The sequence below is a fragment of the Oratosquilla oratoria genome, chromosome 6, assembly GCF_046742065.1.
Source record: "Oratosquilla oratoria isolate Oo_2021 chromosome 6, ASM4674206v1, whole genome shotgun sequence".
Classification (NCBI taxonomy): domain Eukaryota; kingdom Metazoa; phylum Arthropoda; class Malacostraca; order Stomatopoda; family Squillidae; genus Oratosquilla; species Oratosquilla oratoria.
The window spans coordinates 38,553,885-38,573,884 of record NC_134782.1 but is presented as its reverse complement, the minus strand read 5'-3'; the positions used below and the strand labels follow the sequence as shown (position 1 = coordinate 38,573,884).

The window sequence follows — 20,000 nt, the reverse complement described above, 5'->3', positions numbered from 1 at the left end:
TGGGTGGTATTTGTGTTGTAAGGGCAACTGTTATAAAATGTAATTACAGAACAATTGTTTTACTTCTTATTCGATTTTACTGTTTTCTTCTTCTCTATTTTATATTGTCTTATATTTTCTATTTAATGTTATTATATCTATTCTACTTAATTTTGTTTTATCTTGGTGTATTTTATCTAATTACATATATTTTTCTTTCTGTATCATTGTGGTTTATCTATATTTTTTGTGTTCCTTCTTTATTTCGTAAAATTTACTTGATCTTGATTTTATCGTACTTAAATCTTTGTTTGCATATTTTTTCTTTGTTTTGTTTAGTTCTATTTCATTTTATTCTATCCAACATTATTTTATCTTATTCATTCTATTCCATTTTATTTTATTTTCAAGTTGTTTTCTAGGTACATATCCATTTATTCCATTATATATTTTTTATTTCAAATAATTTCATTTTATCTTTATCTTCTTTCATCTTTATATCTGCTCCTTGATACGTGACTAACTACTTATTTATTTATTTTATTATTCATTTATGCATATTTTTCTTCCATCTGCTCCACCATCCAAATTGAGTCCATTCCTGTTTAACTTTGTTCCCTTGACGAGCTCTGTCCTAACCAGGTCATTACCACCCGATATTTTCAAACATTCTAGAAAAGCGTTTCCCAAACTTTTCCAGCATTACTAACCTACCATGAGCCCCACCTTTATAAGCCTTCTGAAAACCTTCTAACTTTTAATATACCAGATACATTACTTGAAAGTTTATTAATCACAGAAAGAGAACAAAAACTATATATTATTGTTTATCAATGTTTATTTACAAGGATTGATCTGATACTATATCTTAACGGGAAGGGTGTACTTGCTTTTTTAATACAAGCAAATCAACACGCGGGTCTGTGTGGCTGAATGCACATACAGCTGGACCTTCCATGACCTTTTTGGGAGTCGCGACCCACAGTTTGGAAACCCCCGTTCTACAACGTAAACAGAGCCTCCACTAACAACGAAGATCGAATTCTCAAGTCTTCCGCATGGGGCCAGTTGAGTAGCCGCTGTGCAATCTGCAAGTTAACTTACCTAAGGGCAAGTAAGTATTGACACTAGGATAGTTTGAAAGCAAGTTGACTAGCTCTCCCTTGACATTGGGCAAATAGATGGGTAGTTTACAAGTCGCTAGCACTAACGGCTGCTAAGCTAGCACCGTGCTAACGAGGCTTAGAGGTAGAAAGTCGGCCCTGTAATGTCTGTGACTTGATGCGAGGTCACTATTCTCGAAGATACAGTTAGAATCATAAGTCCCCCAGACAGAGGATGTACCGTTCTCCCAAGGGACAGGCCGAGGGTCCTGCATTGGTCCCTGAAGGATAGGATTTCAGTCCATTGGGAGAACACAATTAGGCAAGTAACTTTCTTAGTTACAAATGTAAACAAATCATTTCTTCGTTCCGAACTCTGGTGTAACTTTATCATATTTCTCAAAACCCACTCAACAAAGCGTGTAAGATATTTTTGATCCTCATTTTCATACGAATGCTATTGAAAAAAGTTAAGAGGTCAAAATATTATAGAATTTAATATGAATAATCTGCAATATTCTACAAATATTTGTGAACGTACACATCCAATCGAACCCAACATAATCAAACGACACAAAATTCAATTCAATCCAACCCAATCCAACCTAACCTAGCCTGACCTCATGTCATACTCGACTCGCCAACTCCAGACGATTCTGTTCAGCTGAGGGAAGGACAACTTAACAAATAAACCAATCTACGAAAACAGAAATGGAATGAAATCGTCTGCCCAAAGACAGACCACAATCCTCGAGGAGTGTCGAGTACTTCAGAGGGAACGAGGGTGAGGGGTGAGGGGGGGAAGGGGAGAGGGGTGAGGGGGGGAAGGGGAGAGGGGTGAGGGGGGGAAGGGGAGAGGGGTGAGGGGGGGGGGGGGGTTAACTGAGAGACCATCAAGCCAGCGTCCCTCCCTTCATCATGCCTATTTGTGATGCTTAAGGGAGATGTCAGGCGCGGGCGTGGGGGAGGAGGGGGGGGGGAGTAGGGGATGGGGGAGGGAGGGGGAGGGGGGAATCCGAATGAGCTCCGGGTCCCTGTCCCCCACGTTCGCTCAGCTCAACTCTTTCATAAACGAGCTGGGTGAAGCTCGTGCGTCCGCGGAAGATTCCCAAGGGTACCTCATCACATTTCGGGGAAACCAGAAGGGATTTTACTCTTTTATTTCTTATTTTACTCTAAGCCACTTATCTATCTATTCGTTCATTCACAAGTTTGTTTGTGTATCTATTAATTTTCCTATTTGTTTATCTAATTTATCTAATTTACTTTGATTTATCATATCTTGTTTCATTTTAAACAAATAATCCCCGACAGTCGTCCCGGGTTTCGAACCGAGGCCTAGCTTGACGCCAGGCCAATATCTTACGGACTGAGGTATAGGAGCTTTAAAAGACTCCAACTTCTGTTATTTCATGTAACTCAGTACCCTTTGCGGCATAGTTAGTCTTTTGACGCAATTAAGTTGGCCCCCAACTTGTTGATCACCGGTGTGAAGGAAGTGTTGAGATACCCAGATGAACAAACGCCCCATGACTTCATGACGACCCAAATCCGTTATAAGTTACTACCTCACATATCTGACGTGCGTGGCGTCTCAACAGAGCCCAGAGACAGGAGTCCTGGAGGATAAGCGAAACCCAATTGTTGATGTCAAGCTGAAGCACCCCTATGGTGAACGGAGTCCCCCACATGAACTTCTCTACGCGATAGTTTGGCTTATAATATCGCCGCTGCAGAAATAGGATGGACAAGGAATGTATGTGGTGTAGAAACAGTCTGACCTTTGGCCTTGTATTACTTTTGTGTAGGTCAAGTCCATATTACACCTTTACTTAAGGCATTTGTATCCTCATGAAAGAACAAACTAGGCTCTGCCGAGCCATGTTTCGGTCAGTCTGGGTCCTCCGCTACCTTTCGGTACGCAAAAATGGTATATAAGGAAACAGGCTATGCTCTCCATGTTCAGTTCTCTTCTGTACTTGTCACCAGCGGTGCGCGACCCAGGCCCTCGTGGTCATCTTTTGCAGTCGAGCACACCTCTGAGCTTGACTGCCGTCCCAGTCTAGGTCGACACTCGCACTAACCAGAATAAAACCATCAAACTCACTCAAGTCTCATTCACTCCCTCGGCACCAAACTACAAGTAAAGTTCTCGTAATGTTACACCCCCAACCGACCCTGGAGGTAACAAGCCAAGCTGCTCAGCTCCTCTTGGCAAATCGCCTCAGCTGCCTGACTTGAACCTTGGAGTCAGACGCACCCTGAGCCAAGGAACTACCGCCTGGGCCAACACCAAATCGTCGGGGATTGTCCCACACAGTGCCAAGGTAGTGGGTGCGTTTACTTTCCCACAACTCCTGGGAATGTTGGATTATAAATCCAATGTTTAATCTCCCCTCGCGCAAATGAGTTACAGTGCGTGGACTCGACGTACAGGTAATTCCAGGGTGAACCTCAAGCGGGCTCTCCATGTGGGCCTCTGGAGCATTCTTTCCCTCTCCAGAAAGAATCGACTTTTTTATTATAATTATCATAATAATTATTATATTACTATTATTTTCAGGAGCGAGGGCGAAGGGCGGGGAATGGGGGAGAGGTAGGGAGAGGTTATGTGTGAATGATATTTTGACGCAGCCCGAAGGGATTTCTCCTCGTCTTTTCGTTATCTGCATGAGGGGACGGAGAATGCATGGCGGGGTTGCCGATTAAATGAAGCGGCCTTGCTGTGGACGTGCTGTGCCTTGCTGCATTGCTTTTGACTCAGGGCAGTGGGCGGGATGCGGGGGTGACCCGTCATCCATGAGGAGCTAAGATGAGAGGGAGGAAAGGGTGATGGATGGGAGTGGTATGGGTGAGAGTACTCATTGGTACAGTACATGCCTTTGACTTGGTTACCTACTTCCCTTGTAAAGGGGAAAAATACCCTTTGTATATAGATTACTACTGTTACTACTACTACTACTAATTATTATTATTTTATTATTATTATTATTATTATTATTATTATTATTATTATTATTATTATTATTATTATTATTATTATTAATCATTAATTATCATGGTTATTTCATTACCTTTACTATCATTATCATTACTATTAGCGGGGTACGGGAGGCTCATTAATTATCATTGTTATTTCATTACAAAGGATTACAAAGGCGGAGCACGCCGACAGGAGACCTTTTGATCCATATCTAGGTCAGATGCAAAAAGAAAAAAAAAATAATAATAATAATAATATTAATAATTACTTTTACTATCATTACCATTACTATTAGCGGGGTACGGGAGGCTCTAAATGAATACGGTCGTTATTTTTGAGGTGAACAGATTGGGAAGTAGGGATTTCAACACTGAGTCGAGCCAAAGCCAATAGGATCACTTGTACAAGGTTAGCTATGAACAAAACAAGTCGACTACAGGAAGTCGTTACATGGGCTACTCAGATTTATAAAAACTCAACCACGGTTAAGAGGTCTTTGGGTCATTTCAGATCGACTGAGGAGACTTTCGAAACATCAGGAGGAACTTCAGGTACGCCTTCTGTAGAAGTACATAGTGGTCATCTTCATCCCGATTTTTTTTTTTTCGCTCGCCTCACTGCCAACTGTGTGTTCACGCGAGTACGAACACACGCATACCAACCTGCAAACACAAAGGATTACAAAGGATTACATGCCGACAGGAGACCTTTTGATCCATATCTAGGTCGGATGCAAAAAAAAAAAAAAAATCATATTAATAATAAAATAATAAATAAAAACTATAATAATGTAAATAACAAATAAAATGCATAAATAAATGCATAGGTATAGTTAAAATAATAAACAAACAGGTAAATAGTAAATAATAAATTGACCTATAACTAATGATAAATGAAAATCAGACAGACAAATGATAACAAAACAAAAACAAATAATATAAGATAAATTATAATCATTACAGCATCTTACTTAGGTATTTATCTAAATGATTCTTAAAGCTTCGAACTGAACTACATTGCACTACCTGTGCAGGAAGTTTATTCCATTCATTAACTACACGGTTGGCAAAATTGTTTCTACCTACTTCCAAATTGAATCTATTTCCGGACAGTTTGAGACCATTGTTTCTTGTCTGATTCTCATTCAATGTGAACATTTTGTCACTTTTGATGTTGTCAATTCCCTTTAAAATCTTAAAGACCTGTATCAAGTCACCTCTGAGTCTACGCTTTTTTAGGGAAAACAGATTCATGTGCTTTAGTCGATTTTCGTATGATTTATTTTTGATATTTGGAATCAGTTTTGTGGCTCGCCGTTGTACTTTTTCCAGTCTGTCAATGTCTTTAATGAGATTCGGTGACCATACGGAAACAGCATATTCCAAATGTGGACGAACTAACGATTTATATAACACTTGAGAGGAGGCAGCCTGTCTCTAGCTCTCTTTATATACATACATACGTGCATAACATAAATCTATGCACACGAGCACACGCACGCGCGCGCAAATTAGGTATGATAATTGAAGAGTAAGAGACGGGACATCACGAGCGTTACTCCGTTCCTGTATGGTAGTTAGGTAAATACGCAATAGGAGTATAAGGAAGTGACACCTGTCACGGGAACGGTGAAAGGGTTTCTTCTGGATTGATATTTGGGTGATGAGAACCTGAGAGACGGTGGATGGCTTGTTAGTGTTGGGGTTTAGTCGGAGCTCGCTTAATGGGTGGGTCTTCCTTGGGCGCTCTCTCTCTCTCTCTCTCTCTCTCTCTCTCTCTCTCTCTCTCTCTCTCTCTCTCTCTCTCTCTCTCCTTCACACACACACAACTCGTCGGCGCAGTGGTAACGTTCGCAACCGCTGCTACAGCGGTCCGAGTTCGAATCCTGCCCAGGGCTAAAATAATTTCAGTATCGCTGTGCTGCGGGTCGTTACTCCAACTCGTGGGCGGGGAGTTGGGTGTAAGTGTGTGCGTGTAGGGTCACAGCATACCCATAGATCGGTCATATATGAGCTCTGAGCTCTCATCCGAGAGGGTTATAGCTGTCGATCACGAGTCCAACACGTGATCCAAAACCATGGTGAATCACACTCCCTCTCGCTCTTTTTTTTACTTCCTTTTGCTCGTTTCTGTTTTCTCTCGCTGTCGTCCTCGTTGTCTCTCGCTCTTGTGTAACTGCACCACATTTTCTCCCCCTCCTCTTTCTTCTCCTTTCTCTTTTTCTTCGTACTCCTCCTCTTCCTCCTCTTCAGACTCGCCAACCTCCTCTCCTCTGCTCCTCTCTCTTCCTCCTCACCCTCCGCTGCACAGTCCTGGACTCCTAGGCTCCACAGCTGGTCGCATTCTGGGACCAACTGTGGAGTCGCAGCGGGCAGGTGGTTAACTCAGCCAGCTGGATAAAGACCTCCTGACAACAAAGGTGATAACGTAACAAGCGCACCGTTCACAAGAACGGTTACGACCTTGGTGATACAAAGAAAAAAAAAATCTTTCACTCCAATCCCCTTCCTTGACTTCTATAATCCCACACTCCCTCCAGGCTCCTCCCTCGCACTCCCTGCGTACTCCTCGAGTCACCTTCATCCACAATGACTCGTGATTCCACTCCCTTCCTCCCCCACCCCCACCCCCTTCGGTCGTCTCCTCCCTATCCTCCCATTGATTCTCCCCTTCTCCCCCATTTGTTATCTTCCCTTGCCCTTCCTCATTCCTCTCCCCTCCCTCTCCCTCCCCATCTTCCCCTTAAATAAATACAAGATAAATAATAATAATAATAATAATAATGATAATAATAATAATAATAATAATAATGATAATAATAATAATAATAATAATGATAATAATAATAATAATAATAATAATAATAATAATAATAATAATAATGATAATAATAATAATAATAATAATGATAATAATAATAATAATAATAATAATGATAATAATAATAATAATAATAATAATAAAAGATAAGATATAGGGAAATAAAGTAGAATAGAATAAAACAAAAGAAGATTAAATTAAACCAAAACAAAATGAAATAGAATACAACAGAACAGAACAAAATAAACTACAATAAATTAAGACAAAATAAGATAAAAAATAGAACAAATTAAAATGAAACAACAAATTAACACAACATCTCTCCTTCTCAGAGATGTGCCCACACTACACTAAACTGCCCGTCTGAAACATCGTCTAGATCAGCGTTTCTCAACCAGGGTTCCCCGGAACCCTAAGGTTCCGCAAAAGGTCCCTAAGGATTTCGCGAGAACAACTGAGATAAGCTAATGTACTTTTGATTTTTGATTTAATTTTATATATGTAATATGATTAAACACGTACGACATATTCTCGGCTATTGTAATAATGTAATATAGACATCATCCTATCTATCCTATTATTACATTGAAAATAAGATGAGAAAGCTATGGTGTATATATATATATATATATATATATATATATATATACATATATATATATATATATATATATTTATTTATTTATTTATTATTATTATTTTATCTTATTTATTTATTTTTTTTTTTTTTTTTGCGCAGGGGTTCCTTGAGACATGCAATTTATTTTAAAGGTTACGCAAGGGTAAAAAGGTTGAGAAACGCTGGTCTAGATTTTTTACGAACTGACGGCGATCGATTTTATACAAGTGAAAGGGGTTAATATTGTCTCGATTAATTCAAACTGAGATTTTTAATCAAAGGAAGTAATTCAACGTTGCCCCCACCCACCCATCCAAACACAAATTACGCTCGTTTTCTGTTAGGGAAAAAAAAAAAGGAAACTAATTTTCATATCCCAAGTAACAGGAAACACTCTAACATAACATAACCTTAACGGAAACATAACGTAACGTAACATAACATGAGAATAAGATTAATAAAAGAAAAGAAGAAACGATAAGAAAATGTGCATGACTATCTTGTTTTTCTCTTTCGTTTCATCTATTCTATTTGTTTATTTATTAGATTTACTTATTTATCCATCATCTGTTACTTATGTCCAATCATTCCTCGTCTGTTACTTCTATTACCACATTACCAGTTTTCTCACTACAAGCGAATGCCGTATTACATTATTGGTTTGTAACTCCCGTCTTTTAAGAAATTTAGCTTATTTCTTCTTTCTGTTTGTACCCGCATTGCTCCCTAACTAATCTCAACTGGATTGAAGTATACGTCTACTAGACAGATTTAGTGAACAACGCCAAGACCATTTTCGTCTAGTTTTATCAGTGATTATTCTTACTCGTTATCATTAATTTAAGATATGACGAGATAGCTTTGTTGCGTGGTCGGAAATTCCACCCGTTCAAAGGTTATTTTGTTTGAACGCATGGAGTAGATAAACCTAAAGGTAGATAATCTACATCGATTTGTCACTGGCAGCCAATAAATTATTTCTATCAACCATAGTATCTAGAATTGAGAGGATAAAGGTGTCATAACTGAACCACTTTGAGGAGTTATGTCATTTGATTGATCTATTTTGTCCCATAATAGGTGGTGCACTGTTTCCTGGTTTAAGGTCCGGACTCACTAGAACTCCCAAGTCTCTCGCGCACTCAGTTTTCTCTAAAAGCGTGTTATCTAAGCTGTATCTATTTTCGGGGTTGTGTAGCCCTACGTTTAACACGCTACACTTAGAGATATTGAAGTTCATTTGCCATTTCACCGACCATGTGAACAATATGTTAAGATCATCCTGCAGAATCTTTGCGTCGTCTCCTGACCTAATTGGGCGTCCTAATTTAGTGTCGTCCGCAAACTTACTAACATCACTATTTATCCCGTCGTCTAAGTCGTATATGTACATAATGAACAACAAGGGACCAAAAACCGAGCCCTGGGGGACCCCGATAGTAACATTGTCCCACCTAGATTTTACTCCATTTATGGTGACCCGCTGTTTTCTGTTACTAATCTAAGCTCTAATATATTCTAACACTTTTCCTCCTATGCCATGCGCTTTAAATTTATTTAGTAGTCTCTGGTGGGACACTTTTTCGAATGCTGTGCTAAAGTCAAGGTAAATAACATCGTAACTACCAATTTTATCTGACTTCTTGCATACTTAGTGTAAAAAGATAGAAAATTAGTCATACATGACTTACCCTTGGAGAAACAAAGCTGTGAATCACGGATTGAATTATGTCTATTACTGATTCAAGCAATTTTCTTATAACCAATGTCAAGGGTGATGCAAACAAGGTCATCATATTAAAACAACAGGGCAGGATTCGCAGTAATGGTTATAAACTGGACAAATTTAGATTTAAGAAGAAAATAGGCAAGAATTGGTTTATTAATAGGGTGGTCGACGAATGGAATAAACTTAGTAACCATGTAGTAAGCGCTGAAACTATGAGTTGTTTAAAAAAAACTATTAGAGAACTTTATGGAAGGGGATGACAGGTGGTGATGGATACGGAGCTGCCTAGTGTAGGCCTTATGGTCTCTTGCAGTCTCCTTCATTCTTATGTTCTTATTATTTGTCCAAACAGCTGCCATTATGGTCAATTTCAGCCAACCAAAGGGCTTAAGAGGATGAAAATATATCCAATGAACCAGTCTGCTCGTGACCTCAGCTCGGTCTGCTCGTGATTTCAGCTCAGTCTGCTCCGTGACCTCAGCTAGAGAGTTCGTTTTTCTGCACAGACACCAGCTAGCAAATACCTGTGAAATTTATATCTCCGAATAGTGTTAAGTGATTGTGTTGTATTTTTGTAATTGTATACGTATAGCACTATACAGTTACAGATATAAGATAAAGTGTAGTGTTCTATATTCAAAACAGTATTCTGTTACTGTACTCCAAAAGTATGAGAAATAGTATAAGGTAAGCAGACTAAGCTTCGTGTATTTAGTTTATTAGAGACCGCTTTGGTTTCTTTTGTTGATTTGTATTTTCTCTTTGCCGTTTGTATTGCTAAAGGAGGAGCGAAATGGCTTGTGAAGGTTGTGTGAACCTGGAGGACCGTCTCAGGATGTGTGAGGAGGAAATTTGTCTTCTCAGGAGTGCGCTCTGTGAGAAGAGTGAACCCTCCCCACAACCCAAAGAGCGTTCCACTTCTTCCCCTTCTGTCACTGCCGTGAGCGAGTGGCGCTCCGCGGGGTCCCGTTTGTCGAGCCCGCGTTCGGTAGGCGTGTGCCCTGTGGAGCAACCGCTGGCTCTAGCCAATCGTTTTGCTCTGCTGGAGGATGAAGTGGCTGAAAATCAGGAGTTCTTGGTGGTGGGGGACTCCATGGTGCGAGGCTATGACGACATCCTGCACCGGAAGACTAAACTACGTTGCAAGCTTGTATGTCAACCGGGCCGTAGGATCGCCGATTGTACCCAGTCCATCAGGGAGCAAGGACTGACGAACACGGTTACGGTTGTTCATACGGGGAGTAACGATGTAGGTAGGGTGAAATCAGTGGAACTTGTTCGGAATTACAAGGTTCTCCTTCAGGAGGTGAAGGAACGTGGGAGCCGTCACGTAGTCTGTGGGATCCTCCCGAGGAACTACGCAGGCTCGTGTTGGAACAGTAGAGCCATAGGGATCAATGATAGGATATCGCAGTTGTGCACACAATTGGGATACCACTTTCTTGATTCTTGGTATCTCTTTTCTAGGCGCCATGACCTTTACGCTTCTGATGGGATCCACCTTACCCGCAGAGGCAAAGATGTTCTTACAAACCTCATTGTGGGAGTTTGTAATGAACTAGTTCATTTTTGGGGGTAGAGGCCCAAAGGGAAGGGGAAATAGAGTGTACTTGGGAAAACAGAGTAGAGTATAGCATTAATATAGAACAATATGCCAGTATAGGACAAAATATAATTTTAGGATATAATGTCTGTAGAGGACGAAATGTTACATTAGAATGTAATGTCAAAGGACAAAATGTCACGATGGGATGTAATGGCAGTGGAGGACAAAAGATCACGATAGGATGTAATGATAGTGGAGGGCAAAATATCATGATGGGATGTAATGATACTGGAGAAAATATCACGGTAGGATATAATGTCAGTGGAGGACAAAATATAATTTTAGGAAGGAATACCGGACAGAATGTCAATGAAGACCAAAATATCACGATGGGATGTAATGAGTGGAAGACAAAAGATCACGATGGGATGTAATTATAGTGGAGGAAAAACATCATGGTAGGATATAAAGTCACTGGAGGACAAAATACAATTTTAAGAAAGGATGCCGGACAGAATGTCAATGAACGACGGGAGGCCGGTGTGAATCGCGTGACGTGGGGGGACAAAGTGTACAAAAGAGATCAGATGTCCGTGATGGGGGAAATGTTAATTTTGATGGGAGAAATGTTAATGAGGCATTGAATGTCAATGAAGGACAAAATAATAATATAGAGCAAGGTGTTAATAAAAAAACAAAATTATAATGTAAAACATGATATTGAAACTCAAAATGTGTCAAAAAGAAATAATCACAAGTTTCTTAAAACCATGTACTTTAATGCTCGTAGTATAGGAAATAAATTTCAAGAAACACTGGCGTATGTCAAAAGCGAAATTTTCGATATGATAGGTATAACCGAGACATAGTTAAATGGTAAAGAGTTCGAAGCTGAATTTAATATTGCGGGATCTAAACACTTTCATCGGGATAGAAACCACAAGAAAGGTGGGGGTGTTCTGTTGTACGTTAAAAACAATGTCCATGCTTGTGTTTTAGAGAAAGGGAAACAGGATGCATATGATAGTTTGTGGGTTGAGTTAACCTAAACAAATGGACAGAAAATGAATGTAGGTGTAATATATAGGCCAAAGACATTATCATTAGCAGACGACAAACTGTTATTTCAAGAACTGTCTAGTTTCTGCAACCGGGATTTATTGATAATGGGTGATTTCAATTTTACTGACATTGAACATGGCCATATAGGTAGTCGCTTGATTGATTTCCTTGGAGACAATTACTTAGTTCAGCATATAAAAGAGCCCACAAGACATGGAAACTTACTCGATCTATTGATCACTAGCCGCGAAAGCATGGTAACTGATGTAGAAGTCGGTGAAACTGTTGCAAATAGCGATCACAACTTAGTTAGATTCAAACTCCTAAAAAAAATTAGAATAGATATTTGTGTTTCTAAAATACCCGATTTCAGTAAAGCTCAGTTCACAGGACTACGTCAGGAGCTTCAGCTTACAGACTGGGAGGCAAAATTAAGCGAAAGACCTGTAGATCAGATGTGGGAAATATTTCAAAATACGCTCTTTAGGATGATTCATACTTACATTTCTTTGAAGGACAGACGTCCCTCAAATCAGGCTCGACCAAAGTGGCTCGACAAAGAAAATGAAAAAAGTATTGCTAAAAAGAGACAGGCTTATAAGAAATATAAGTGCTCGGGTGCATCTAATGACTATGAAAGTTATGTATCAATACAGAGAGTTAAAAATGACAATAAAAAAGAAAGAAAACGACAGTACAAAATGAATATCACTGATAAATCCAAAGAGAATCCCAAAGAATTCTATGGTTACATTAGAGATAAAAAGGTTGTTAGGAATCACATTGGTCCACTATTATCTGATGACGGTCAACTTGAATATTCAAATGAAGGAATGTGTAATATTTTATACAGTTATTTTAGCTCGGTATTCGTTAATGAAAGACCTCAAAGTGAGCTCCAAACTGAAACCTGTGATAAGTCTAGGGTAAACTTACTACGGTAAATATAACAAAAGAAAAAATTAAAAGGTATATAGAGACACTCAAAGTTAATAAAACACCAAGGTCTGACGGTTGGTATCCAAGAATCTTAAAGGAAATGAAAAATGAGATTCCTGTTCCATTAGAAATTATTTTCAAGAAATCCATCATATCCGGAGATGTCCCAAGAGAATGGAAGCTAGCTAACGTTACTCCCATATTCAAAAAAGGTGACAAAAAGAAACCTAATAACTATAGGCCTATAAGTTTGACTTCAATCGTAGGAAAAATAATGGAAACTATCATCAGAGATGCTATCGAACATCATTTAGAAAGTAACCGTTTGATAAATGATAACCAGCACGGTTTCAAACGGAAACGTTCTTGCGTGACTAACTTACTCGAATTTTACAACACAGTTATCTCGAGTTATGGCAAAAAAAAACAATATAGATTTAATATATCTAGACTTTGCCAAAGCTTTTGATACCGTCCCCCATGAAAGAGTACTTACTAAATTAGCTTCGCACGGAATAAGTGGTAGCCTAGTAATTGGTTAAATGATCGAAAACAGATTTGTTTTAAATGGAAAAACTTCTAGATAGAAAACGTTACAAGTGGAGTTCCTCAGGGTTCCGTTCTTGGGACATACTATTCATAGTATATATAAATAATATAGACCATGGACTAAAATCTACTGTTTCCAAATTTGCTGATGATACAAAACTGAGCGGAATGGCAAATGATCACTTTAATCAGTTAGATATTCAAGAAGATTTAGATAAATTGCAACAATGGTCTGAGAAGTGGCTAATGAATTTTAACACAAGTAAATGCAAGGTAATGCACATAGGTAAAAATAACAGTTAAGTACGATTACAAGCTATTTAGAAATTCGTTAACAAAAGTGGATAGTGAAAAAGATCTCGGCGTAATTATCAGTAACGATCTCAAATCATCCAAGCAGCGTATTCCAGCCTCTGAAAAAACAAATAAGATTCTAGGACTGATTGCGCGATCTTTTGACTTAAAAGTCCATCACTCATACAAGCCATATAAATCGTTAGTTCATCCACATTTGGGATATGCTGTTTCCATATGGTCACCAAATCTCATTAAAGACATTGATGGATTGGTAAAAGTAAAACAGTGAGCCACAAAACCGATTCCAAATATGAAAAATAAATCATACAAAAATAAACTAAAACATATGAATCTGTTTTCCCTAAAAAAGCGTAGACTCAGAGGTGACCTGATACAGGTTTTTAAGATTCTAAAGGGAATTGACATCAAAAGTGACAAAATTTTCACACTGAATGAGAATCAGACAAGAAACAATGATCTCAAACTGTCCGGAAATAGATTCAATATGGAAGTAGGTAGAAACAACTTCGCCAACCGTGTACTTAATGAATGGAATAAACTTCCTGCAGAGGCAGTGCAATGTAGTTCAGTTCGAGGCTTTAAAAATCATTGAGATAAACGCCTAAGCAAGATGCTGTAATGATTATTATTTTATATTATTTGTTTTTGTTTTGTTATCATTTGTCTGTTTGATTCTCATTTATTATTAGTTATATGTCAATTTATTATTATTTACTATTTACCTGTTTGTTTTTTGTTTGACTGTGCCTATGCGTTTATTTATGTATTTTATTTGATACTTATATTATTATAGTTTTTATTATTTATCTATTATTATCATTAGGATTTTTTCGCATCCGACCTAGATATGGACCAAAAGCTCTCCTGTCGGGATGCTCCGCCTTTGTAATCCTTTATTTTGACTCATCACCCTGTTCTGATCCAACCAGTTATTGATGTAGTCTGACACCGCGTTCGGAATTTCTCATAGGATTTCTTCGTCATGCATACATGCGAACACTGCTAATTCTGCGTTCGGTAGTGAATAAAATCGCCTGGCGGCAGTTCATAATAAGATATAACAAGTGCCAAACGGTACCAACCTTGAAGATTACCCCACCCCCCAACCCCTTCCCCTTATGAACAGAGAACCTCAGTCAACTTCCTGACGAGGCAATTGCACAAGAGAACCTTGAAGAAGAAAGAAAAGTGAAGAAAAAATCTCTACACCCACACCTTCGAGGCTAAAAAAAAAAAAAAAAAAATGGCCACTTGTCTATACCTACCCTCGCGAGCAAGAAGCACAACAATATTTGCTTGGTAAAGCGAGCGAAGTGAAACAGTCCTTCGGTGTTATTTGAAACAAGGACCATCCCTTGCATAGCAACAGTCGCTTACTGTACAGTAGGCAGCGTTTCTAAAGCTCCGCAGAATCCTACCAAGGAGTCAATTTACGGGTAATTCAACATGTTGCAATTAATCCTACCAAGGCATATTTTTCCTTTTTTTTCATAATTACACAATGTTTCTAGAAGTCTAGTCTTTCCTAGCTAGTTGCTTATCTCAGAGTGCGACGATGATTTGTATATTTTATAACGTTTCTAACAATTAATGCTTAGATAGTGACTATATCCCATCTAATTCCGTAGTCCTGAATATACAAGTCGATGTTAGGGGTTCACAATAGTTGAAAGATAGAGAATCGATGAGTATGGAACTCTCACTAAACTAACTTGACGCCACATGATTTTATTCAGCTGAGGGACGGGGGGACATATATCTAACAATGTGGAGGACTAAATATTGACCGTGAGTTCAATTAAATAGTCTTACGTTTGAGCAATCGGTTCTCAAACTTTTCCATCAAACGGAACCGTTTCATACTTGGTGATACTCGGCGGAACCTTCAATGTATAGCATTATTTTTCATATACTTATATGTTCTGGGTTGTATATTTATAATAACATACTTCATGGTGTCCCATATCGTTTCCGTCTCCTTTGGGTTACAGCTTAAAAAAAAAAAAAAAAAAAAAAAAAAAAAAAATACAGATTTAAAAAGATTTAAGATTAACCGTCACCAACACGCAGAGTATATAGTCGTACACTAGTAGTCACCCTCCCTCTCTCTCTTCTCAAATGAAAAAAAAATCGTCACGTTCATATTTCATTTTATTCATTCCTGCTCAAATAAATAAATAATTATATATTTTTTTGGCCACGGAACCCTTGAAAGGTCTTCACGGAACCCTGGGGTTCCGCGGAACACGGTTTGAGAACCACTACGTTAGAGCGATCGGTTCCTTATTGAGCTCAGTATAAAACATGGAAACATTACTCCGTAAATCATATTTACATTCACAAGCATTCTGAAGTCGCTTAGTATTATCCACAAATGTGTAGGAGCGAATTTTGGTGGATGTGGTGGTGGGGGAAGGGGGGTAAGACCCCTTGTGGAGCCGCTCCCCCCCCCCCCTTGTGCACGTGTCTGATTCAAATTAGTTCCTATCTGTCATGATAAACGGGTAGAGAATATAGATAAGTATTAAGTGGCAACTGTAAACCTGTATCACGGTACAATTGACACTGAAGTCACGATTATACAGCTAAACTTCTTCACACACACACACACACACACACACACACGGTTTACTGGTGTAGTGGTAAGCGTCATCATTTGTTTTTATATTGGTAAGTTAGGCTCTCTCATAAAATAATGATGCGTGACCAGTAATGCATATTGATAGTACTGTTAAGCCCGTTAAGATAGAATTTCTCTCTCTCTCTCTTGCCCCTGCTTCTTAAATACATGGGGAGTTTGGATAGAGTCAGGCGACTCCTGCCGTGTGCTCATCAACTCGTGTGTCACATTACCTATTAAAATGGATATTGGATGAATGTCCAAAGGTTGGAATATAATTATCACGAGTCGCTGCCGTAGCAACCGTCATCTGCGCAGATTCGTGACGTCATGTCGCTTGGTTTCTATCTCTTTCGACAATATTTGAATTTTGAAATAAATGAAGCTGTAAAAATGGCTACGATCTAAATATAAATGAGCTGTTCATGGGATGAATGAAGAAAGGTAATGTGTGATATTTATTTTATTTGGTTGTAATCAGTTAACGAACTAACAATAAGCATTCTGTCAACAGTAATTGGTTGCGAATGGAGGCAATCAGTATAGCCTCTGCCACGAAACGTTATAAAATTTCACAAGGAAAAAATATATAAATGGAAAATAAAAAGAATAAAAAAAAAAGAATAAAATTGGGGTTGTTACTGATGAAAGACACAATCTTCGGTGAAAAAAATAATAAAGAGTGATAGTCATGGAACTCGTAGCTTGGAAATGTCGACAGATCCTGCAGAATTTCTGGGAAGAGGAAAGATGGACACATGGAAGCTTTCTCAGAAAAAAAATATAACACACACACACACACACACACACACACACACACACACACATATATATATATATATATATATATATATATATATATATATATATATATATATATATATATATATATGCAGAGCAGAGTATGAAAGCTATGCTTCCGCGTTACCCTATCTTATAAGGCACATTACCGGTAGTTCTCTCACCCTCACCCACTCTAATCAGCCACCTCGCCCTCCCACGTGACTTGGAAGATCCCTTTGTGTCTCTTAAATCAAGCCTTCCTTTGGACCTTGGCGTCATCCTTCCACACCGTCGCCAAGTCTCAAAAACAAACCGTAAGGTTACTGCGTGCCTTCCTTTCTTCAGCCCCGACTCTCGTAATGACCGTCCTCCAAATATTGTCGCTTGACCCTCCCTTCTCTGTCGCTCTATCATCTCGTCCTTATTGAGTTTTGAGTGACAGGGATGAGGTTTAATAACGCGAATCTTGCACCGTTCCTGCTCCTGCTTGTTGTAGGGACGGGGTAGATATCTAATCGCCTGTTATGGCCAAGTGGCAGATAAGGATAAGGTTGATATCAGACGAGGTCCAGTCCACTATCAGTCGAATTCAGTCTGTGCGCACGACGAGCCTGACTTACAAGAACATTCAAATACAAATTACCCCTGAAATCAAGTGAAAAGTTTTATATTATTTATTTCTAATTGTGTGAAGGGTGATACGATCCCAGCTCGTTTCCGAATCTGATTGAAACACACGTTGACATATAACAAACACAGCTGGCTGGCTGGCGTTTCATTGAAACAACTCCTGGTTTGGAAAGGTAAGGTAAAACTCCAGAATCACGCAAGCACGGATATTTGGCGATGTTTACCTTGTCCAACAGCTCCTAACCTAATAGAACCTAACCTAACCAAACCTAACCTAATCTCAGTTAACCTAACGTAACCACTCCATAGATCTACAGATCTTTCAAAAAAAAAAAAAAAAAAAAAAAAAAAAAAAGGGGGTTTATGTGAGACTGGACAAGAACCTAAGGTAAGCCCAAACGGATATTGCAAGGATTCTTTTCGAATTAGAAGACACCTCAACAGAGCCTCTTTTGAGGTCCACAACAGCCCGGGAAGGTGATGGGGGTGGGGGGGACAAACAAAGAAGAGACTGATGGAAATACAAGGCACTTGTGGGAGGGGCACTATGTGAGTATTGTACTGCGTTTTGTGAGTAAACATTTGTAAGTATTCATGCAAACGAGTACACACGCACGCACGCACGCACACACACACACACACACACACGAATTCTGAATGATGATGATGCATGGGCGGGACCCCACATGCATAGCGCCTTCCCTCTTGTATATTACAGTTAGTTAAATACAACTAGATAGATAAACACACACATTTACATACACCCACACGTACGCACTGACGTTCACAAACGCACACACACACACACACACACACACACACACACTTGTGCAGCTTTCTGGTGGAGTGGTAACGTCTTGGGCTGATAAATCAACGGTACCGAGATCTGTCCCCGCCTGGGTCTTAAAAAGCGTCATAATACTACAAGCTGTCACCCTCTCCCTTGAGCAAAGAGTTGATGTGTGTGTGTGTGTGTGTGTGTGTGTGTGTGTGTGTGTGTGTGTGTGTGTGTGTGTGTGTGTGTGTGTGTGTGTGCTCTCACGCGGAATGATGATAACTAGATCACGCGTCCAGCACGTGATTTATGATCATGGTAAACTGCACACACACACACACACATGAATGTAAATTCCCCCGTGTGATGAGTGACTATACTGTGCATTTACATAATAGCTATTACTTCGACATCTTAAACTTTAACAAATTTGCAAAAATAAACATAATTTTAACATGCTTAATACTTTGGCTATAATTATAAAAATATAGAATATAGCCTCTTCACTACGGAATTATATTATTTTTAAAGAATCAACTCGTATCTACTTAAGCACAAATTGTAACAAAATGTCGACATTGATAAACATGTCAATGTAACGCTTGTTAGTGGTCTGCGCGTTACTGAAGAATAGATGGTGTTACGGTGTGAGTTTAAGTATTACCTAGTTTATACATACATATATATATATATATATATATATATATATATATGTGTGTGTGTGTGTGTGTGTGTGTGTGTGTGTGTGTGTGTGTGTGCGCGCGCGCGCGCGGGTGTGTGTGTGTGTGTGAGAGAGAGAGAGAGAGAGAGAAAGAGAGAGATTCACCATTGTCTTGGATCACGTGTTGGACTCGTGACCGACAGCTATTTCCCTTCCGGAAGAGAGCTCAGAGCTCATATATGACCGATCTATGGATAATGCTTTGACCTTACACGTACACATATCCCCAACTCCCCACCCACAAGAGTTGGAATAACGACCCGCAGCACAGCGATACTGGAATTATTTCAGCCCTGGGCGGGATTTGAACCCGGGCCGCCGTAGTGGCAGCAGGGAACTCTACCACTGTGTGTGTGTGTGTTTACCCAGTTGCATTTTGCGGGAAGGGGAACTATGCTCGTATAGTCCCGCCTTTGTATCTCGCAGTGTCCAGTGGAGAAAGGTCTTCAATAATTCCGCCAGCCCCCTGTTGTACGGCCGCCACGTAGATGACACCTTGGTGAGGACCACAGACTCTGAAGAACGTGAACGCTTCCACTGCCTCCTCCAGGAAGTGTCGGGCCTCCAGCTTACCACGGAGGAGGCTACGGACGGCGCCTTTCCCTTCCTCGATGTGCTCCTCGCCCAGAACGCCGAAGGGAGCACCCACATAGAAGTATACACCAAGCCAACTGACCCTGGTTTGTGCCTGAACGGAAACGGTGAGTGCCCCCAGCGATGTAAGGACTCCACCACTGCTACAAGAGGGCCCTTACCCATTGCTCCAGTTAGATCTCCATCCACAACGAGATCGATCGCTCTAAATAACTTTTAGTCAAGTATAG

General features: G+C 39.5%; 1 protein-coding gene across 5 annotated transcripts in view; it reads left to right on the top strand.

Moving 5' to 3' along the window:
- LOC143026420 (uncharacterized) overlaps positions 1–20,000 on the top strand; it is a 73,025-nt gene that overhangs the window by 19,737 nt on the left and 33,288 nt on the right. Inside the window, exon 1 of one of the 5 annotated variants that reach the window (XM_076186754.1) lies at positions 9,889–9,920. The exons of 2 other annotated variants lie outside the window; for them this stretch is intronic. In XM_076186754.1, coding sequence (XP_076042869.1) covers positions 9,904–9,920 — 17 coding nt within the window. In that variant the 5' untranslated portion in view covers positions 9,889–9,903. Of the gene's footprint in view, positions 1–9,888; positions 9,921–17,624; positions 17,854–18,179; positions 18,230–20,000 lie in introns of those variants that run through there. 2 more of the 5 variants (XM_076186755.1, XM_076186753.1) reach the window with 2 other exon arrangements.